The 24,946-nt window shown below is 43.3% G+C and overlaps 1 protein-coding gene across 1 annotated transcript in view; it reads right to left on the reverse strand.

Annotated features, from left to right (window-relative positions):
* INPP5F (inositol polyphosphate-5-phosphatase F) overlaps nucleotides 1-24,946 on the reverse strand; it is a 161,145-nt gene that overhangs the window by 118,036 nt on the left and 18,163 nt on the right. Inside the window, exon 2 of the mRNA XM_063434243.1 lies at nucleotides 8,519-8,599. Within this exon, the coding sequence (XP_063290313.1) occupies nucleotides 8,519-8,599 (81 nt within the window). The remainder of the gene's footprint in view (nucleotides 1-8,518; nucleotides 8,600-24,946) is intronic.

The raw sequence follows: 24,946 nt of genomic DNA on the forward strand, positions 1-24,946 counted from the left end.
CCTTACCTGAGCTGTAGAGCTGCTGTGCTGTCTGCTGTGCTGTGTTGCTGCTACCCCACGGATCAGTAAGTAGTAGAGAGAGGCAGGGATATGCTGTAACTTTCTATCCCTGCCTCTCTCCACACACAGTGACCCCTACTGGCCGGTGCTGGTATTGCAGAGTAATCTCCATTTATTCTGAGAAAAATACCTGCATTTGTATTGCCGGTATTACTGCAATACCGGCACGGCCAGGCAGCCTCAAATACCGGCTGTGCCAGTAAAATACCAGTCAGGTTTTTTGTTTTTTTTTTAACCCCTTAACCACTCTAGGCACCCAGACCACTTCAGTTTAATGAAGTGGTCTGGGTGCCAGGTCCAGCTAGGGTTAACCCATTTTTTATAAACAGTTTATAAATGGGTTAATCCCGCCCTCAAAGCCTCTAGTGGCTGTCTCATTGACAGCCGCTAGAGGCGCTTGCGTGATTCTCACTGTGAAAATCACAGTGAGAGCACGCAAGCGTCCATAGGAAAGCATTGATAATGCTTTTCTATGAGACCGGCTGAATGCGCGCGCAGCTCTTGCCGCGCGTGCGCATTCAGCCGAATGGGAGGAGAGGAGGATCGGAGGAGGAGGAGGAGGAGGAGAGCTCCCCGCCCGGCGCTGGAGAAAGGTAAGTTTTAACCCCTTTCCTCTTCCCAGAGCCCGGCGGGAGGGGGTCCCTGAGGGTGGGGGCACCCTCAGGGCACTATAGTGCCAGGAAAACGAGTATGTTTTCCTGGCACTATAGTGGTCCTTTAACCCCTTAAGGACACATGACATGTCTGACACGTCATGATTCCCTTTTATTCCAGAAGTTTGGTCCTTAAGGGGTTAAATGGGCCTACTCCATGGGCCTGCGCCTGGAGCTGCAGCTCCATCAGCCCCTATGTTAATCCGGCCCTGTATACATATACACACACACACATTATATATATATATATATATATATATATATATATATATATATATATATATATATATATATATATATATATATATATATATATATATATATATATATATATATATATATATATATATATAAATATCCAAAAAATACCGGCACTCCAGGAATTCTCAGTGATACAAGTTTTCTTTTATTCAGTTCAGGACGTCAACGTTTCAGCTCCTCATGGAGCTTTCATCAGGACAACTTAAACAATGAAACAAGCAAGCTTATATAGGGAGAATCTAAATTAGTAAACTTACATATTCAGGTGTTTCACCTCCATTCCCGCCATCGGACGGACCACAGCTGCCTGCCGTATCAGCACACTACACTTCCGGGTTCCTGGCCCACATGACCAGATCCGAGGTATCTGATTCGCCGACTGTCGTTACCGGGCAACCAGGGACGCCAACGTCACTATGGTCAAACCCTTTACTTACGGACAGCGGCATGAGTCAAACCTCCCAAGCCCTTCAGTGTAAAAATGTGTTGCCGTGGCAACCGGACCGTAGACAGTCAGGAGGAGGAGGGGAAACAGGGGAATACGAGCAGTGACAGATAATCAGTGGTATCCAGGGAATGCTGGACAAAATATATGTATGGCATATATACAAACCAATAAAGTGTTATATCATATCATATCTTCAATGACCGGCCTGGTCACTGTTTCATTTATCACGTGAATACTATGATGTGTGGAATATGTAATTGAAGTGATCCGCGATCTCGTAAGGTCTATGTGTTTTTACTAGTGAAAGGCGGACTATCTGCCTATCTTGTGAAGTGTAAACTTGATTATAATGAAATATATCTAAAATAGTTGCACTTGCCTGCTAGTGAGGCAGAAATCTGTATCTAAGTGTGTGATGCTCTATCTGTGTACAAAAATTTTTTTTGGAAAAGTAGAAGGTGTTAAACATATAACAAAGGTGCAACAAGTGGGAGATGTAATAAGGTGCTGTTATTTATAAGGAAAATTCTATAAAGTAAAAAACTATATGAGTACCTAGTGAAAATAATAAACATGAGCAAATGACCTATATGCAATAGGCCTGGTAATGATATATATATGTGGAACAATTTGCATAATCCCTAGTTCCCGCTCTACCCCCATGGATATGTAAGTAACAAAAAAATTGTTTTTTTGTACACAGATAGAGCATCACACACTTAGATACAGATTTCTGCCTCACTAGCAGGCAAGTGCAACTATTTTAGATATATTTCATTATAATCAAGTTTACACTTCACAAGATAGGCAGATAGTCCGCCTTTCACTAGTAAAAACACATAGACCTTACGAGATCGCGGATCACTTCAATTACATATTCCACACATCATAGTATTCACGTGATAAATGAAACAGTGACCAGGCCGGTCATTGAAGATATGATATGATATAACACTTTATTGGTTTGTATATATGCCATACATATATTTTGTCCAGCATTCCCTGGATACCACTGATTATCTGTCACTGCTCGTATTCCCCTGTTTCCCCTCCTCCTCCTGACTGTCTACGGTCCGGTTGCCACGGCAACACATTTTTACACTGAAGGGCTTGGGAGGTTTGACTCATGCCGCTGTCCGTAAGTAAAGGGTTTGACCATAGTGACGTTGGCGTCCCTGGTTGCCCGGTAACGACAGTCGGCGAATCAGATACCTCGGATCTGGTCATGTGGGCCAGGAACCCGGAAGTGTAGTGTGCTGATACGGCAGGCAGCTGTGGTCCGTCCGATGGCGGGAATGGAGGTGAAACACCTGAATATGTAAGTTTACTAATTTAGATTCTCCCTATATAAGCTTGCTTGTTTCATTGTTTAAGTTGTCCTGATGAAAGCTCCATGAGGAGCTGAAACGTTGACGTCCTGAACTGAATAAAAGAAAACTTGTATCACTGAGAATTCCTGGAGTGCCGGTATTTTTTGGATATTTATGATTTTTGCTACCAGAGCACCAGGTACCTTAATATTGTTTTGTTGGAGTGCAAGAATATCCTCTCGTCTTATATATATATATATATATAAATTTTAAACCGAACCGGTTGTCAGTTTAGAACATGCTTTTAATGAATGTATGTAGGTAAGAAATTATTACAGTCATATACATGAAAATAATCTTACCGCAACTAATCTCATTCTCAAACACATAAAACAAGCATTTTAGGGCAGCATTCCAGTTAGTAAAACACAGTTTTAATGATCCATGATCGTGCTTTGGAAAGAGATTTTTAATGAGACCAAGCACCGCACAGGTCTTCCAAAGCCTTTTTCCTTGCGATCTGTTGGGAGTCCAGACAGGACAGTGGGCGATAGGTGGGTTAACACCATTTGCTAATGACATCCAGAATGTGCTCTCCAGTACTTGCAGCTGTCCTGGGTTTTAGCAGAGCTATTTTAATACATCTCTCTGGGGAAATGGCAGCAGATAACAAAGCGGAGATTATCAGCACCACTTGCAGCTATGGCTGGGGTCAGTTTATTTGAGCAATCAGGTTTCCGTTTACAACCTATTATCAGTGATTCTCTGGTCTGCGAGTCTATAAATTATGCCTTTGACAAGGAAACAAAGTAATATTCACAACTGCAATAGCTGAATTTGAAAGAATTCCCAGAGCTCTTCAATTACACACCCAATCCATTGTGTCTCCAGCCATTCAATATTTATCGATACAATATTTACCGCCTGCCAACACGAGTAGAGACCATCCGAAAGGTACCAGAGATGCCACCTCGCTAACCCCTTTATTCTCTGGCAAAACCGATGTTGCCATATCCCAAACCGTCAATACCTCGATTACTGACAGAGGACTTAAAGGCAAACAAAGTTTGACCTTCCACAATGCTCAGATTGACCTCCCTATACTTCTATATTGCCGTTTGCCGCCTACTGTCACAGATTTAGTATCCTTCACCCCTATGGTTTATTCTTTATTTTCACTTTTACCAAGAACAGACTCAGCCACAACACTAGTCACTATGTGCTGGGATTTCACATAAAGAGCTGGGAGTAGCTGTATAGTTAGGATATGGCTAATCGTTTATCTGACAATTCTATGTTATTCACTAAATGAGACGTAAAGCATTTACCACAGCACCGCGCGACACCAGGTTATTTTTGTAAATACCGAAAATAAAAGTCATTACAGGCAATTTGATGTGCAATTAGGATTTCCCACTATGACAATTTACGTCTTAATGCCGCTACTTCCATCCCAGGTTTAGAATGCGCTGGGGACTGATTTTACGCTGGGAGTTTCACTGCTACCGGCATACATCGCTGTGAAAAAGCCCCTTTATTAAATGACTAGTGGAGGGCAAGGGTTCATGATGTTACAGGCCATTACATCTAAACAGAAAGAAAAAGTTAAATTCCTTTTGAAGGCTGCAGATACCAACACCAAATCCAAATGTATTCACACTGCAGAAATAGAAGTTAAGCAAGTGATAATGAAAAACTCAGGGAACCAGGGATGAAGAGGACACCAGGCGAGGGGCGCGGCGGGACGCAGAGGTCAATGCGCGGAGGGCGCGGCGGGACGCAGAGGACAATGCACGGAGGGCTCCGCAGGACGCAGAGGACAATGCGCGGAGGGCGCGGCGGGACGCAGAGGACAATGCGCGGAGGGCTCAGCGGGACGCAGAGGACAATGCGCGGAGGGCGCGGCGGGACGCAGAGGACAATGCGCGGAGGGCGCGGCGGGACGCAGAGGACAATGCGCGGAGGGCGCGGCGGGACGCAGAGGACAATGCGCGGAGGGACGCAGAGGACAATGCGCGGAGGGACGCAGAGGACAATGCGCGGAGGGACGCAGAGGACAATGCGCGGAGGGCTCCGCAGGACGCAGAGGACAATGCGCGGAGGGTGCGGCGGGATGCAGAGGAGAATAGGCGGAGGGCTCCGCGGGACGCAGAGGAGAATAGGCGGAGGGTTTCGTGGGAAGAAGAGTATATAATGCAGAATGGTGTTTGTTTTGTTGTTAAAAATAATGACAGACTAAAGAAAGTTCCACGTTTACAAGCTAGTCACTAGAATTGGAAGGAGATTATTGCAGCCTTAAACAATCACACAGGAGAGGAGGTGCAAAATTAGACGGCTAGAGGTGAAAAACCAGTCTGTGCAAACACTACTATGTGAATATAATTAGCAAGTGTGACAGTCCAGAAAATATATGGAGGGTAATGTGACAGCTTTATCTAACAGCTATTTGCACAGCTCAACCACAGACTGTACAGGTTCAGCTTTTTCACAGCTCTGGCATGGATGTACTGCCGCAGGACTGCACTCTCTCACTGCTCAGCAAGCCACAGACAGACAGATTTGTAACGATAAACGGCAGATAAAAACATGGGGAGATCTGGGTAGTGAGAGCATTGCCAAATGATGTCCCCACGGAGCAAGCTCTCAGCTAACAATGATCTCTTATTCAGTACAGGTGAAACTTCAAAACAGATATGAATGAGAATCAGGAGCAAAACCCACATATGCGAGCAACATTGTAATACCAACTGCATAATGTGTGCTCCCTTTAAGCAGACAACTCTTCCATCACTAAATGCCTATTAGGTGTGTTTGGTAGTACTGGTTTCCGTGGTAACTAATCCACATTTAGAACTACCCCAGAACTGTCCCCAAAATGCAGCTAAAGGTTATCACGTGCAAGAAACCAAGGAATTGCCTTATAACAAACAAAGCATCATGGGAAAACGTCTTATTGCAATACCTACCAACATCCCTACCGCTGCAGTTACCAGAGGCCAAACCTATACTGTTATATAAACAGAGCTAGGCAGAAGAATTGCATACACACTTTAACAGAGAAGATCTATAGACTTTTTACGAAGTTGGATCGAATACGATACGCAATGTGTAGTATGATGTTTTCACGAAGGATGCCGTTACCTGTTGTCTGCCAATATATGATGAAAGATTCAAAAATGCTTCCAAATCTGATTGACAATTCTGCATGTCAAGTGAAACACTTCTTTAACTGTAACACGAAAGGCATCATATACCTACTGACTTGTATCTGTGGACTTAGGTATGTGGGGAAAACTATACGCCCCTTTAAGAGGCGAGTGATGGAACACATACACTCAGTCAGAAACCTCAAAGACACCCCAGTTGCTAGACACATTAGGAATTACCATCATGGCGACACGAGAGGGGTAAAATTTGCAGGGGTTGAGAAAGTGCTATTGGGTCGCAGAGGAGGTGACTTAGATCGCACCCTCCTCAGAAGAGAATCCTTCTGGATTTACAGTTTCAACACACTGGCCCTCAATGGTCTAAATGAGGGGTTTACGTTCACTCCCTTCATCGAAAAATGAGTTACACTGAGAGCATTATTTTTTACCATCAGTAATGCATCTCTCCTTAAATTGTATATATTTCAAATCTTTGTAAATACTTTTGCTATAATTTGATTAATATGGATTACACATGTCTGTCCCTTTAAGAGATGTGAGTCTTGGATGCTGTCACCTTTAAGACAAATTAATACTATTATTAGACCCATTTTAATATGTTGTTCCATCTTGAATAATCATTATTATTATTTTTTATCATGGATTCAGACCTACATGACCGTGCTGCTCTGTGAAAAGCATGTGTCCTATTCATGCTGTATCCCTATGATTAATAAGGATTTGTCTATCCATACTTTATTATTATTCATTTTTTATTTGCACGTATTAAGGGTTCTTTACTGTTATTTCCAATTGAGTGTTTAGGTGATGGGACACCAGAGACGCATTAGCATGTCCTGCCAATCATCCAGTGACGTATTCAGAAGGGCGGTACTGATTTGAACGCCGGTTTTCGGCGCGAACGGGTCCGCCACTCCCTCTTCATGTTGCCGGCTCGTTACGTATAAAAGAGCCGGCAGGGGGACAAAACGACGCTTTACCTCTGACGAAGGCGCATTTAGAAGCGCTGAAACGCGCATTAGGTAGTTTAGTCAGGAGTGGTTCCAGATTTTGAAATTTTTAGTCAATCTAGATTGTATGCACTTATCCTGGGATTTTGGAGGTTTATTAGGAGGGACTACTGGAGTTAGGAGTTCTAGTTGGCGTTTTATTTAGCCTAGTTTAGACATACTTACCCTGCTCAATGTGGGTGGTCTCCTGTATTCATCCTGTATGGGAGTATGGTTTTGTTACAAGATTTATCTCATAGTGCTACTTGAAATCTGTGCAACTTTGTTGCTTGTGAGCACCAGTTTTTCCATATCTTCTAGCCTTCCCATATAGGAGCTTTTGAAGGCACATTGAGTATTACTCTGGTTTTCCCCCCTTTACCTTCCCTAATCAGTGACTAGTTTTGACATTAGATCTCGACTTTTAGGTGGTTTCCAAGGACGACGATTTGATTATTCTATTATTGTTATTGTCCACTACCACAGTTATTAGGGCACCACTCCTTATTTTTGTTTTCACTGTTATTATTATAATTTTTTCTATAAGTGTTCACATTGTTTTATTATATCCTATTAAAGGTTAAGTTTTAGCATTACAGCTAGGAAGGAGTTTCCTACCTTGGTCGATCTGGGGTAGAGATTAGGAGTCCCCTATCTCTCTCTAGATCGTCCTCCTTGGTATTTTTCTCTATAAACGTATGTAAGGGTTACCCCCTTTTTTGGATTCCCCGGGCACACTTACAGGCTGGTTGCCCAGGCAACTGGCTTTTTGGTCTTTTCTTTTCAGTTGTTCCAATACAAGGCAAAAAAAAAAACGGATGTGAGAAAGGCTTTACTTGATGGACACCAGTCTCTTTTCAGCCTATGTAACGTGCATTTTTAACCAGCCACCAGTTCTCACCCCTTACTTATAAACCCGTGAAATCTAAAATCAGAAAACAAAAGGGAGAATTGCATGCTTCAATAGATGTGACAGTTTGCAAAGCAAGATCACAACTGACAGAATGTTAGTTTTTTTTAAAAACACCTTATCGAGGCAATAAAATAATGGGGGTTTAGTTCCATTATATGACCATACATTGCATAAGCCTGCCACACCGTTATTGTACCCCAGCTTTGGCAGGTCCTACTCTAACTGCCTAATGTCTGCTCTTATGAGATACCTTCTTGGGGGAGTTCTCTGCAGTACAAGGCTAAATAGGGCCCTGGGATGAAGCACCTGTAACAGGGAGGGGTGCAAAACCAAGGAGATGGCTATAAATATATGAGAAACCAGGGGGCTGCACTCACCTGAACATGCATAAATGAGGTGCTGCTGGGAGCCAATTTATACAATACAAAAGAAAATCCAGCACACTCACCTATCCACTAAACAGCAACTTCAGTGCTGACAGATTAGGCCGAGGGTAGTGAGAGCCCATTATTTTTGCCTACATTAGGTGTTTTCAAAAAGCGAACACAATCTGTCAGCACTGAAGTTGCTGTTTAGTGGATAAGGGAGTGCGCTGTATAGATTGGCTCGCATGTTCAGGTGAGTGCAGCCAGCCCCCTAGTTTGCAAAGCAAGGACATACATGTCGACATGCAGAAGCAATTACCCACATATCCAGCAAGCCCACGCATGCTCTTACCAGTGTGAAGTTGAACTTTGCCGATAATTCCCTCCACTAGACCCAGGCAGATTGGATTCCACGCCAAAAGGAGGTCTGTCGCTGTGGGGAAAATACTGTAATATTACTACAACATTCATTACAAAAGAAACAAGAACCCACAACATACGTGTTCCAAATCACAATTTACAAATGAGCTGGTCACATATTCATTACACAATCAATACAACAAAGAAAATGAGGGTCAAAACTGCACAGGAGGCACAATTGGACATGGAAACATATAACTTCCATTACAATGGTTAAAGGCACAAGATCCTGTTTTAAGCAAGTAATAAAATGCAATACACACAGCACTATTGAAATCAATGTAAATTAAAATATATTTTGTGCAGGTTTGGCTGCTGAACGCTGCAAACACAACTGTACAACCCTAATGTCAAGGGCTTACATCGTGCAGAGAGATACAAGCTAAAATATTATTAGAGAAATACATTCAAAAGCAATTGGGCCAACATAAAAAGTTGAAATTGGAGGAAAGTCTCTCAAAACCGGTTTGTTTACAAAGTGATTAACTTGTGCTCAACAGTCCTGCTTGCAAACCTCAGCTATCAGTCAAGTTCAGTAACATGAGCAGACATGCTTTTTGATACATTAACTCCTTAAGGACTGAGCCAAATGTACACGTTGTGAACAGAACAAAACGCTAAATGTGTTTTTTAGATCCGAACCATGAGATATGCCCACCCTATTTTCTATAAGCAGAGAGAGTTTAAGAGTAGACTTATAGTCCAGCTCTTTCCTCAGTTACAAAGAAACAGATACACCCTTTCAGTGCTGCATGGGATGAACTATCTGTATGATAAGAGATTTTGGATTCCTGATGGCTCTTCCAGCTGGTATACTGTTTAAAGTATATGAACACAGACAGATTACAATTTGAAACATTCTAGGCTCTGTATCCATGATTGGAGCTACTAGACCAGGGGTAGGCAACCTACGGCACTAGTGCCATGCACGGCACTCGAGGTGTCTTTGCACGGCACTCAAGGCTGCTAGAGCCAAACAGGTATGCACAGACCTGCAGAATAAGCCTCCCCTCATACAAATAATACGAACAGCCCACACCCAAACATACACACAATCCCCACAAACGCAACACCACTAACCATTACATACATGCACACAATCCCACATGCAGCCTCTCACATGCAAAACCCCAAACAGCCCCCACACACTACCTAACACACAATGTGACATATCCACCCACACACAATTGCACAAGCAGCCCTCATACACAGCCCACATTCATATGTACCATACACGATACCATAAACTACTAATGGACATATACAATATAATAGCTCACATACGCACAAATACAACGATACAAAGCAATTACAGTATATATAACACAAGCAGAATACGGCAGCACACACACCTCAATTTAAAAAAATAGGATCGGCAGGGCCGTTTGAAGGAATTTGGGGGCGCCAAACAAAATGGACATTACTCCCCCCCCCCCTCCCTCTTTATGTTCTTCTCACCTCCCCTTCCATGTAGCGTGGCCGAGCTCAGGGTGCACTTCCTGTCAGTCCGGCCGGGAACAGGAAACTGAATCTCCTGTACCACGTGGTACCCGGCCAGACTGACAGGAGGAAGAGGAGCTCGGCCACGCTACAGGGAAGGGGAGGTGACGAGAGAGGCAGTGCTGCAGCCGCCTGAGGCTCTCTATAGAGCGCTCAGGCGGCTGCAGCCTTATAGGAAGCGCCAGCCATGCTTGGGGGCCCAGGCCAGCTCGTGGCCCCAAGCAATTGCTTGGTTAGCTTGCCTGGTAGCGACGGGCCTGAGGATCGGCATGCTACGGGACATCACAATCCTATATCGGCACAGTGCTGCTAAAAGGTTGCCTACCCATGTACTAGGCCACAAGGTGGAAAGCAATCAGTCCAGTTGGATTGTTACTAAGTAACCTGTAGCCCTGCTCCCCTTTCTGGGCCTTGCACACATGGCCACCACACTCAGAGATACATTACTCTGTAACGCAGGGCAAGCTGTCTCATGGCTAGGTGAGTACACAATTAAGGGAAATTATTTTGAGGGATTGGGGGTATATATTTCTTTGTGTCTGCACTTGTAAGTTATGTTTTGTCCTGATGAAAGCTCCATGTGGGAGCTGAAACGTTGACTTTTTAAATGGACTGAATAAAAGTTACATTTTATTTGAACATCTCTATCAAGTCCTTGGAGTGCAGTCATTTCTGCTATGTCTACATGATCCTTGCCAAACCAGCACCAGGCACCACAAGATTACACCAGGAGTGCAAGCCCTCGCTATTATATATCAATAGCAAAATACAGTTAGAACGAAATTACACATTTTTTTATTTTTCATTTTTAATGTATTTATATATTTATATTATGGCAGGTTGAGGGTAATGAGATATATATATACACATACATATGATCTATGTATATATTATTTGATTTTACACTGGTTTTTTAACCTGTCATTCCAGGCACTACCCCTGCTGACACTGCTATGGACGGCTATTCCGTCCATGTGATCGTGAGGTCCTCGCAAGGAGGGCAGTATCAGCAGCAGAGGGACTCCCTGGGATGCCAGGTAAGTCCCCCCCATTGCGATTGCCGGTGAGCGGCCAAGTACCCTGGACAGCGTGGATGTGCTATGCCGCCCGCCAGCGTTTAGAGTCGGGTCCCCAAGGATGGCATAGCATGCCCACCGTCCTTAAGGGGTCAATTAGGAGATACTGATTGGCCAGGGCTGTGTTTGGCTTGTGCGGACTCTGTCCCTGATCTGCCTCATTGACAGTCTCAGCCAATCCTATGGGTAAGCATTGTGACTGGCTCACATAATCACCTCTGTTGTCAGCAGACAGAAGGCAGGTCAGGGGCAGAAGCAGCAGCTGCAGACTTGAATACAAGTAAGATGTTACTATAATTAGGGTGCTAATGGCACCAGATAGTGGTTTTGGCACCATCGGGTCAGGAATACATGTTTGTGTTCCTGACCCTAGAGTGTTCCTTTAAAAATAACAACACTACCATAAATGGTCATACATTTTTTGTAATGGGTAAATCTTAGAATAATGCATCTGTAAATTATATTATAAAATCTCAATCTCAGACCAATTTTGCTTATTTGTCATTCGGGATAGATTTACACTGTGACGGTAGTCACCATCACCTGGACCTTCAGACAAACTATTTATGTAGATTGCTGGACTTTCCCTATGATTTAGTCACCCTGTACCCATTATAGGTGCAAGGAGTGTGCATAATTTAATAGTTTATAATGTGTGTTTTTTTGTTTTGTTTTTTACTGTTAATTGTTGTGCCTACTCTCCTGTACTGCTGAGAATTGCTACCAACTAGTGGATTTGGTTATGGAGCCGGTGTAATGCCCTCTGTTAGTAGCAACAGCAATATGCACTACCTGAATAGCAAGGCTGGTTAATTTGCATATTGCCAATTCTGCAGGCAGGAGAGCTATTTTCTGTAAATTATGGTCCTCCACACCCTTTTATAAACATGTCATTGCGTTATAATAAATTGCTGTATTTTGCTATGATTTGATTTGATGGTCTGTATTTTTATTGAGTTGTCACAGCAATTTTTATGCAACAATCATATGGGCTGGTCCCAAGAAAAATAAAGTTTTGTATGTCAGTTCCTTTTAGATCTTGTGTCCAGTGTGGATTTGTAGGAATCTAGAGGCCCTTCTGCGACACTGGATGCGAAAATCACATTCAGCATGCAGAACTACATAGTAAAGCATTGACAAATGCTTTCCTGTGGACTGTTTGAATGCGCAGGGCTCTTGCTGCGCATGCGCCTTCTGCTCGGGAGTGGAGTGGGAGGAGAGGTCACCAGCGCCCAGGGAGCCCGACACTGGATTAAAGTAAATAACTGAAGTGGTTTTAACCCCTTCAGTGTCAAGGGAAGGGGGCCCTGAGGGGGGGAGGGGGGGGGGGGACCAAAGGGTTGTTTAGTGTCATGAAAATTAGTTTATTTTCCTGATACTATAGTGATCCTTTTATCTCTATTCCTACAGGGATGAGTTTCCTTTGACTTTAATTTAAATTCAATTTATGATAATGGGCCAGTGACCATGCCCACGATTGGATCCGCACACCTGGTTCTAATTATTAGCAGTATTTCCTTGTACATCATTAACCTGTTGGGACCTTATCACCTGGGCCACTCTGGTTCATTATACAGGTAGGAAGAAAGAGGTTTGGTTCTCAAAAACATAGTTAAAGGGGCAATCCACTGCCCAAATACAAAATAAATATATATAAGTAAAATTAGGGGGGGGCGTGGCTAAGCAACTGAACTGAATGGCCGCATGGTCTCAGAGCTCCGGGACACGGCTAGAGATTTTGATATCTTACCGAAGCAAAACCCGATCGAGATAACTGACGAGGCGGGAGTGAGATCCGCACCACATAATGGGTCGGAAAATCAAAAAAATAAAAGCCGACAAGCCTCACCTTAGCCAGGATATTGGCACACTCCTCAGACAGGCACATCAGGTCAGCAGGCCCAATATGGCCGACTACTCCGGGGCCTATTCAGACCTGTCCGACGACCTATCACTAGACGACGAGGTGGACATGGCGCCGGCGAGACCACCGCCAGCCGTAACACCGCTCAGCCCAGACAAGGATCCGGTGACAACGGCGGTGCTTAAGGACCTACTGGCAGGCTTACAACAAACCATACTGGCAGATATGGCGAACCTGCGTGCGGACCTCCGGGGCCTGACAGGCCGGCTGGGTGCGGTGGAAACTACTGCAGGTGCATATACACAGCAAATAGCCTACATGCAACAAACCATACTGGGGCTCAAAGAGCAAAATTAAATATATGACGCCAGATTTGCAACGCTGGAGGATGCCAGACGCAAGAACAACTTGAAAATTAGGGGGGTCCCGGAAACCGTACAAACTGAAGAATTGCCTCACATGCTGAGACGCCTCGCAGCGGCGCTACTACCCCCAAGACAAGCTAAATCCCTGTCCATGTAAGACTGCTTCCGCATTCCAAAGGCACCCCAGGCTCCAGCAACGGCCCCAAGAGACTTAATAGTCCACTTACGCAGCGAACGGGACAAAGCAGCAATGCTCTTAGCCCTCAAGAACTGAGACCCCTACACCTTCGAAGGAATGCAGCTCACCTTCTACCCTGATTTATCCGGAGGTACCTTGGCGTGGCGGAGAACCCTTAGACCCTACACCACCATTCTCCGGCAGAACGGCGTACAATACCGCTGGCGGCACACGAGAACCCTGCTGATCTTCCAAGGAGAAACGCAGCATACAGTCCGCGACATCGCCGAAGCAACGGCCGTAATGCGCACACTGGGACTACCGTTAGAATCACTGCCGTCAGGTGAACCTCAAAGAGGAGGCATCGCAAAGCAACGCTGGGACCCGGCGAAGGTGACCGTATTCATCCCACGTCAGTCCCCTGCGGTCCGACAAGCGGAAGGGGCTACCTGATCTCTCATTACTGCCATGTTATGTCTACTTATAAGCAACAACCCTAAGTTACCCCTCCTTGGCAAACCATATTAGCCTTGTTAATGTTTTTCTAGTTTCACAGCAGCGCACACTCACTCACATAGTCAGGTTACCTGACCCCCCACTTATTCTCGACTGACCCTCCAGCTGACCGGCGCAAGCAGCCCCTAGTGCCAACGACAGACCAAACTCACCGCACACCGAGGCTCAAAAGGGCACACACTCAGGTAACATCGTCTTGACATGCAACACGAGCTTAGGTACATAGGCTTCACTCGCAGCACACAACCTGCGATCAAGACTAGAACCTAGCACACAATAGGTATGTTAGTCATCATAGACACCCAACTCACACCCTGTGTGGTAAGCATACTCTCTTAGAACGACAGTCACACGACTCACACTCATGTAAATATAAAAAATGTGCAGACCCTCTCTTAGCCACTTTGTACATGTACGTGTATGTTTAGCCATGGACTGCTGTTGTGGCACCATGGGCTCGTTTGTTAACCTGCGCACTGCAAAAATAAATAATATTAAAAAAAAATAAAAAATTTAAAACGGAAAATTCAAATATCAAAATCACGTTCTCCAATAAAAACATGTCTGCATTTAATTATTTTTTCAATGGAGGTATAAAAAAAAAACAAAAAAAAAAACCATCTAGTCTGCAGCCTTTGCAAGCCCTCCCCTTCTAACCTCACCCAGACTATCTGTGGATGTCCAATCACAGAAACATAGAAACATAGAATGTGACGGCAGATAAGAGCCATTCGGCCCATCTAGTCTGCCCAATTTTCTAAATACTTTCATTATTCCCTGGCCTTATCTTATAGTTAGGATAGCCTTAAGCCTATCCCACGCATGTTTAAACTCTTTTACTGTGTTAACCTCTACCACTTCAGCTGGAAGGCTATTCCATGCATCCACTACCCTCTCAGTAAAGTAATACTCCCTGGTATTATTTTTAAACCTTTGCCCCTCTAATTTAAGACTAGGTCCTCTTGTTGTGGTAGTTTTTCTTCTTTTAAATATAGTCTCCTCCTTTACTGTGTTGATTCCCTTTATGTATTTAAATGTTTCTATCATATCCCCCTGTCTCGTCTTTCCTCCAAGCTATACATGTCAAGATCCTTTAACCTTTCATGGTAAGTTTTATCCTGCAATCCATGAACCAGTTTAGTAGCCCTTCTCTGAACTCTCTCTAAGGTATCAATATCCTTCTGAAGATACGGTCTCCAGTACTGCGTACAATACTCCAAGTGAGGTCTCACCAGTGTTCTGTACAATGGCATGAGCACTTCCCTCTTTCTACTGCTAATACCTCACCCTATACAACCAAGCATTCTGCTAGCATTTCCTGCTGCTCTATTACATTGTCTGCCTACCTTTAAGTCATCAGAAATAATCACCCCTAAATCGCTTTCCTCAGATGTTGAGGTTAGGGCTCTATCAAATATTCTGTACTCTGCCCTTGGGTTTTTACGTCCAAGATGCATTATCTTGCACTTATCCACATTAAATGTCAGTTGTCACAACTCTGACCATTTTTCTAGTTTACCTAAATCATTTGCCATTTGGCTTATCCCTCCTGGAACATCAACCCTGTTACATATCTTAGTATCATCAGCAAAAAGACATACCTTACCATCAAGACCTGCAATATCACTAATAAAAATATTAAAGAGAATGGGTCCAAGTACAGATCCCTGAGGTACCCCACTGGTGACAAGCCCAAGCTTCGAATATACTCCATTGACTACAACCCTCTGTTGCCTGTTACTCAGCCACTGCCTTACCCATTCAACAATATTGGAATCCAAACTCAAAGATTGCAGTTTATTGATAAGCCTTCTATGTGCAACAGTGTCAAAAGCCTTACTGAAATCTAGGTAAGCAATGTCTACTGCACCACCCTGATCTATAATTTTAGTTACCCAATCAAAAAAATCAATACGATTAGTTTGGCATGATCTCCCTGAAGTAAACCCATGTTGTCTCTGATCTTGAAATCCATGTGTTTTTAGATGTTCAACAATCCTATCCTTTAACATGGTTTCCATCAATTTCCCCACTACTGAAGTAAGGCTTACTGGCCTATAGTTGCCCGAATCCTCCCTACTACCTTTCTTGTGAATGGGCACAACATTCGCTAACTTCCTATCTTCTGGGACTACTCCTGTTAACAATGATTGGTTAAATAAATCTGTTAATGGTTTTGCTAGTACACCACTAAGCTCTTTTAATAGCTTTGGGTGTATTCCATCAGGCCCCATTGACTTATTTGTCTTTACTTTTGACAGTTGAAATAGAACCTCTTCCTCTGTAAAGTCACGTGTAATAAATAACTCGATTATCCTTTTTCTTAACTGAGGTTCCTTTCCTTCATTTTCATCTGTAAATACCGAACAAAAATATTCATTGAGGCAGTCCGCTAGACCTTTATCCTCTTTTACATACCTTCCTTTTTTTGTTTGTAATCTAACTAATCCTTGTTTTACTTTTCTTTTCTCAATTATGTATCTAAAAAAAGTTTTGTCCCCCTTTTTTACTGACTGTGCTATTTTCTCTTCTGTGTGTGATTTGGAAGCTCTTATAACTTGCTTAGCCTCTTTCTGCCTAGTCTTATAGGTCATTCTGTCTTCCTCACTCTTTTTTTTTATAATTACTAAATGCTAACTTTTTGTTTTTTACTATTTTGGCCACATCTGCGGAGTACCACAGTGGTTTCTTGATTTTTTTGCTTTTACTGACAAGCCTAATGCAATTTTCTGTTGCCTTCAGCAGTGCAACTTTTAAATAATCCCATTTCTCTTGGACGCCATTTAAATTGCTCCAGTCTGATAATTACTCCTTTACACATATTCTAATTTTAGAAAAGTCTGTTTTTCTAAAGTCTAAAACTTTTGTTTTTGTGTGGTGTGACTCAGTCACTGTTCTTATATTAACCCCTTAAGGACCGAGGACGGTTCAGGACCGTCATTGGCATTTTTGCCATGCCGACCGCTGACGGTCCTGAACCGTCCTAACGGTCGTATGTACTTACCCGATCGCCGTCGTTCCCCCGGCAGCGATCGGCGTTGGTCCCGGTGTGGGGAGACTGCCTGCAGCCCAGACAGTCTCCCCATGGCAGATTAGGACCCCTGTGGCCATGTGATCGCTCAACAGGGCGACCACATGGTCACAATAGGTGTCCATGTGCCTGTCTGCAGGGGGACTGTCTGTGCTGACAGGCAGTCTCCCTGCAACTGTAAAATCATAAAAAAAATTAAAGTTAAAAAAAAAAAATATATATATATATATATATATATGTGTATATATATATATATATATATATATATATATATATATATATATATATATATATATATATATATATGATATATAGACGTATATTATATGTATATAATATACGTCTATATATCATATATAATGTCATACTAAGTGTATTTTTATATTAATATAAAAATACACATAATTAAATTACACACGTGTATATATATAATATATAATAACTATATATATTATTATAAAATACAAATAATAAGTAATTTAAAATAAATAAAAAGGTAAAAATAATAAAATTAAAAAAATTATATATCTATATGAAATTTTATTCTAACTGTATTTTGATAATATATATATATATATATATATATATATATTTATATCAAAATACACTTAGAATGAAATTGTATATATATCTATGTATATATAAATAAATAAAAAGAATACGAACTATACATATGTCCATATCCAAAATTACATAAATAATTATATAAATATACACGTAGACTTCAAATATATAAATATGCATATATATTTAAATTTTACGTGTGTATTTATGTAATATTTTTACATAATTAAGTAATTTTATTGATTGCAATTTAAGGGACCTGCCTGCCAACCCAGGTCGAAAGTCCAGAGAATTTCATTTGTTAGCACTGTATTTTACCCGGTAACGTTCTACGACACCCTAAAGCCTGTACATGGGGGGTACTGTTTTACTCGGGAGACTTCACTGAACACAAATATTAGTGATTCAAAACAGTAAATCATATCACAGCGATGATATTGTCAGTGAAAGTGACTTTTTTTTTAATTTTTCACACACAAACAGCACTTTTACTGATGATATAATTGTTGTGATACATTTTCCAGTTTTGAAACACTAATATTTGTGTTCAGAAAAGTCTCCTGAGTAGAACAGGACCCCCATGTACAGGTTTTATAGCGTTTTTGAAAGTTACAGGGTCAAATATATGGGTCAAATATTTTTACATTGAAAATGGCCAGGTTGGTTACGTTGCCTTTGAGAGCGTAAGGTAGCCCAGGAATGAGAATTACCCCCATGATGGCATACCATTTGCAAAAGAAGACAACCCAAGGTATTGCAAATGGAGTATGTCCAGTCTTTTTTTAGTAACCACTTAGTCACAAACACTGGCCAAAATTAGCGTTCAATTTAGTTTTTTACTTTTTTCACACACAAACAAATATGAACGCTAACTTTGGCCAGTGTTTGCGACTAAGTGGCTACAAAAAAAGTCTGGACATACCCCATATTGAATACCCTGGGTTGTCTACTTTAAAAAAAATATGTACATGTGGGGTGGTATTCAGAGATTTATGACAGATAATAGTGTTACAATGTCACTATTGATACATTTTAAAAATGTATGTTTTGAAACCGCAATATCCTACTTGTACTTATAGCCCTATAACATGCAAAAAAATAGCAAAAGGCATGTAAGCACTGGGTATTTTTAAACTCAGGACAACATTTTGAATCTATTTAGCAGTTTTTTTCATTCGCTTTTGTAGATGAGTAAAAGATTTTTCAAGTAAAAGTCAAAAAACATGTATTTTTTCAATTTTTCAACATATTTTTTCATTTTTTTTTTTAAATTAAATTACATGAGATTATATAAATAATGGTATGTAAAGAAAGCCCTTTTTGTCCTGAAAAAAACAATATATAATTTGTAGGGGAACAGTAAACGAGAGAGCGGAAAATTACAGCTAAACACAAACACCACAAAAGTGTCAAAAAGATGCCTGGTCGCAAATGTACAACATCGCAAAAACAAGGGGTTAAACCACACTGACTGATGATCACTGGATCCTAAACTTTCACCTACAGTAATATCTGATACCAAATCTCCATTTGTTAACACTAAATCCAGTATGGCCTCTTTACGAGTTGGCTCCTCAACGGCTTGTTTTAGAGACAATCCCAGTAGGGAGTTTAGAATATGTGTGCTCCTGGCACAATCAGCTATTTTGGTTTTCCAATTCACATCAGGAAGATTAAAGTCATCCATGGTGATAACTTCCCCCTTCATTGTCATTTTAGTGATTTCCTCAACTAGTAGATTATCTAAATCTTCAATTTGTCCTGGGGGCCTATAAATCACACCTACACGCGTTACTGTGTGATTACCAAATTCTAGCGTAACCCAAACGGACTCTATGTTCGCCTCACTAACCTTTATTAGGCTAGATTTTGTGCTATCCTTCACATACAGGGCCACCCCTCCCCCTTTCTTGCCTTCCCTGTCTTTTCTATATAAAGAGTACCCTGGTATTGCTATGTCCCAGTCATTTTTTTCATTATACCATGTCTCAGTAACAGCGACTAAATCTACACTATCAGTTGCCATTATTGCCACAAGTTCATGGATCTTATTCCCTAAACTGCGAGCATTTGTAGACATGACTCTAAGCTTATCATTTTTAACACACTTGCTACAGGCACCTTCTGTCCTTGTTTTGGAGGACAATTGGATTGATGTTTTATCACCCTTTTGCCCCCCCCCCCCTCCTAGTTTAAATACATCCTAGCAAAACCTCTGAACTGCTCACTGAGAACATTTGTTCCTTTTTGAGAAAGATGCAAACCATCTTTTTTGTACGGTTTATTTCCATTCCAAACAGAGCTACCATGAGAAATAAAGCCAAATCCTTGCTCCCGACACCATTCACCAAGCCACAAGTTAAAGTCCCTAATACGCATCCGCCTGTCGTTCTGAGTGTTATGCACAGGCAGAACTTCAGAGAATGACAGTGTGGAAGCAACCTGCCGTATATCATTGGCAAAAACACGAAAAACTTCCTTAACCTCTGAAACCTCATTGCAAGCCAAGTCATTTGTCCCAAGATGGACAAGTACATCCAATTCCCCTTCCTGCTTTGCTCGCTTAACAATATTACAGATACGTCTCCTGTCTCTGTGAGCAGTAGCTCCGGGAAGACACCTCACAAGACCACCATTGTCCATCTCCACACCTCTTATGATGGAATCCCCCAACAACAACTGCTTTCTATTAGGCCTCACCATAGTCTCCAAGCCTGTCTCCACAACACCACTAGCCTCAGTGCCTCTCTGCACAACACCACTAGCCTCAGTGCCTCTCTGCACAACACCACTAGCCTCAGTGCCTCTCTGCACAACACCACTAGCCTCAGTGCCTCTCTGCACAACACCACTAGCCTCAGTGCCTCTCTGCACAACACCACTAGCCTCAGTGCCTCTCTGCACAACACCACTAGCCTCAGTGTCTTTCTCCACAACACCACTAGCCTCAGTGCCTCTCTGCACAACACCACTAGCCTCAGTGCCTCTCTGCACAACACCACTAGCCTCAGTGCTTCTCTCCACAACACCACTAGCCTCAGTGTCTTTCTCCACAACACCACTAGCCTCAGTGTCTTTCTCCACAACACCACTAGCCTCAGTGTCTTTCTCCACAACACCACTAACCTCAGTGTCTTTCTCCACAACACCACTAGCCTCAGTGTCTTTCTCCACAACACCACTAGCCTCAGTGTCTTTCTCCACAACACCACTAGCCTCAGTGTCTTTCTCCACAACACCACTAGCCTCAGTGTCTTTCTCCACAACACCACTAGCCTCAGTGCTTCTCTCCACAACACCACTAGCCTCAGTGCTTCTCTCCACAACACCACTAGCCTCAGTGCCTCTCTGCACAACACCACTAGCCTCAGTGCCTCTCTGCACAACACCACTAGCCTCAGTGCCTCTCTGCACAACACCACTAGCCTCAGTGCCTCTCTGCACAACACCACTAGCCTCAGTGCCTCTCTGCACAACACCACTAGCCTCAGTGTCTTTCTCCACAACACCACTAGCCTCAGTGCTTCTCTCCACAACACCACTAGCCTCAGTGCCTCTCTGCACAACACCACTAGCCTCAGTGCTTCTCTCCACAACACCACTAGCCTCAGTGCCTCTCTGCACAACACCACTAGCCTCAGTGTCTTTCTCCACAACACCACTAGCCTCAGTGCCTCTCTGCACAACACCACTAGCCTCAGTGTCTTTCTCCACAACACCACTAGCCTCAGTGCCTCTCTGCACAACACCACTAGCCTCAGTGCTTCTCTCCACAACACCACTAGCCTCAGTGCCTCTCTGCACAACACCACTAGCCTCAGTGCCTCTCTGCACAACACCACTAGCCTCAGTGCCTCTCTGCACAACACCACTAGCCTCAGTGCCTCTCTGCACAACACCACTAGCCTCAGTGCCTCTCTGCACAACACCACTAGCCTCAGTGCCTCTCTGCACAACACCACTAGCCTCAGTGCCTCTCTGCACAACACCACTAGCCTCAGTGCCTCTCTGCACAACACCACTAGCCTCAGTGCCTCTCTGCACAACACCACTAGCCTCAGTGCCTCTCTGCACAACACCACTAGCCTCAGTGCCTCTCTGCACAACACCACTAGCCTCAGTGCCTCTCTGCACAACACCACTAGCCTCAGTGCCTCTCTGCACAACACCACTAGCCTCAGTGCCTCTCTGCACAACACCACTAGCCTCAGTGCCTCTCTGCACAACACCACTAGCCTCAGTGCCTCTCTGCACAACACCACTAGCCTCAGTGCCTCTCTGCACAACACCACTAGCCTCAGTGCCTCTCTGCACAACACCACTAGCCTCAGTGCCTCTCTGCACAACACCACTAGCCTCAGTGCCTCTCTGCACAACACCACTAGCCTCAGTGCCTCTCTGCACAACACCACTAGCCTCAGTGCCTCTCTGCACAACACCACTAGCCTCAGTGCCTCTCTGCACAACACCACTAGCCTCAGTGCCTCTCTGCACAACACCACTAGCCTCAGTGCCTCTCTGCACAACACCACTAGCCTCAGTGCCTCTCTGCACAACACCACTAGCCTCAGTGCCTCTCTGCACAACACCACTAGCCTCAGTGCCTCTCTGCACAACACCACTAGCCTCAGTGCCTCTCTGCACAACACCACTAGCCTCAGTGCCTCTCTGCACAACACCACTAGCCTCAGTGCCTCTCTCCACAACACCACTAGCCTCAGTGCCTCTCTCCACAACACCACTAGCCTCAGTGCCTTTCTCCACAACACCACTAGCCTCAGTGCCTTTCTCCACAACACCACTAGCCTCAGTGCCTCTCTGCACAACACCACTAGCCTCAGTGCCTCTCTGCACAACACCACTAGCCTCAGTGTCTTTCTCCACAACACCACTAGCCTCAGTGTCTTTCTCCACAACACCACTAGCCTCAGTGTCTTTCTCCACAACACCACTAGCCTCAGTGCTTCTCTCCACAACACCACTAGCCTCAGTGCCTCTCTGCACAACACCACTAGCCTCAGTGCTTCTCTCCACAACACCACTAGCCTCAGTGCCTCTCTGCACAACACCACTAGCCTCAGTGTCTTTCTCCACAACACCACTAGCCTCAGTGCCTCTCTGCACAACACCACTAGCCTCAGTGTCTTTCTCCACAACACCACTAGCCTCAGTGCCTCTCTGCACAACACCACTAGCCTCAGTGTCTTTCTCCACAACACCACTAGCCTCAGTGTCTTTCTCCACAACACCACTAGCCTCAGTGTCTTTCTCCACAACACCACTAGCCTCAGTGCCTCTCTGCACAACACCACTAGCCTCAGTGCTTCTCTCCACAACACCACTAGCCTCAGTGCTTCTCTCCACAACACCACTAGCCTCAGTGCCTCTCTCCACAACACCACTAGCCTCAGTGCCTCTCTCCACAACACCACTAGCCTCAGTGCTTCTCTCCACAACACCACTAGCCTCAGTGCCTCTCTGCACAACACCACTAGCCTCAGTGCTTCTCTCCACAACACCACTACCCTCAGTGCTGTCTCCATAACACCATTAAAATCTGAAAGTGTTGAAAATGAATTATGTAGAGCAACAGACTGTGCAATATGCCTTTTATCCACAACTCTAAGTCTACCAGATCCTAGTGCAGCTCTATGAGAATTTTTTGCAGAGCAGGTGCTCTGGGTAGTCGTTGCCTCTTGAGTTTATCTACAGTGAGCTAAACAAACCAGGAAGTAACAGGACTGAATGTCCGATTGACAGCCAGGGGGTGTAGCATGCTTAGTTTATAAAAATGTACTGATCTCTATAGATCTGCATTTTTTGTAGAATGATTAAACAATGGCACAGTTCACACAAAGCATTTCAGCAAGCGAAATTGCTTTAGGAGTCTGGAGTGTCCCTTTAAAGCCTGAGGCTTGTTCACACTAGTAAGGAAAGGAGAGTGCAGCATTTTACATATACCTGGACAGCCTTATAAGGAGAGAGTCAACACATATTGGGACGGACATTGCTTTTTGTGTCATTGGACAGCGATGTCCCTTTAAGTGGCAAGATTTTACATTTTTTGTTATAAATGAAGGTCAGGAAGAATAGATCAATATTATTTATTCTCAAGCAAAACCTCAATTCAAGAAAGAAAAAAAGAAAAAAAATGATTAGCTCACTAATCCCCTTTCAGAACAGGAAACTATTTCAGCTGTTCTCGATCAGTGGAAACTTCCACTGCTTTATCTACAGACGGAGTTAAATCTATTCAGCAGCTTGCGCTGCACCAGTCCCTGCCACGGTATAGGACTATGCTACATCAACAAAGCATGACACGGTCTCATAGTGATTACAGAGAAGCTAAAGATGGGCAGGTTGGCAGCTACATTGACACCACTAAAAGTGATCTCAATCTGCCAACAATTCCACTTCCACCTGTGAAACGCGCCTCTAAAGAGCTGTTTGTTGATGGATCCATCCCAAGCTCATGGAGCTGAGCTCGCAACAGTTAACAGAGCCATTAAATTTTCATGCTGTATTTTTCCAATAGAACAGGAGCCTCAGAGGAGTAATGAGATTAGAGGACATGAAGCGTGAAGGAACGATGACTGTACCTTCTGTGTCCTATAAAACCAGTATCTTCGGACGCACAAATATTCCAGGGGGACAGTAAACAAGGCAAGGGTGTCCTTCATGGCGGATAAGACACATTATCAAATTTACATCATCTGTCATTTCTAAAGACATAGAACTATGCCAGGTGTGTCACAAACCAAGGATTCTGGCTCATTTTAAATAGTTTACCAGGTAACAAAATACATGTGAAGGCTCGGCGTGACTGGCATTTAGTTACACGATGCTCACGACAGTCCAAGCTATATGACAGACAATGGAGCAATAATGGCCAGTATTAGTAAATCTAACAAACATCAAAGGTTCAATGTAGGTGGCAGGTTGAGGGTAATGAGAGATAAAATGAGAAGAATGCAAGATTGAATATATATTCTAAAAGGATTGACAAAACGTTATGAGATACAAAATTATTCTCACCCAATTCAGCAGACATCAAACTAGATAAAGGGGTTAATCTGGCATGTGATATAGCTAGGTTAAATTGATTATTTGACATCATACAGGTAATCAATAAAGCATTTCAATCCTATACTGGATGCACCGAGTGTACATGGTTATTAAAATTACCGCAATTTCTAAATTAAAAATAATTTGCAATAAAGGAAGTATAAACATTAGATGACTCTTTACAGGAAGTATTTAGCAAAG

The sequence above is a fragment of the Pelobates fuscus genome, chromosome 10 (assembly GCF_036172605.1).
Source record: "Pelobates fuscus isolate aPelFus1 chromosome 10, aPelFus1.pri, whole genome shotgun sequence".
In the NCBI taxonomy this organism is placed as follows: Eukaryota; Metazoa; Chordata; class Amphibia; order Anura; family Pelobatidae; genus Pelobates; species Pelobates fuscus.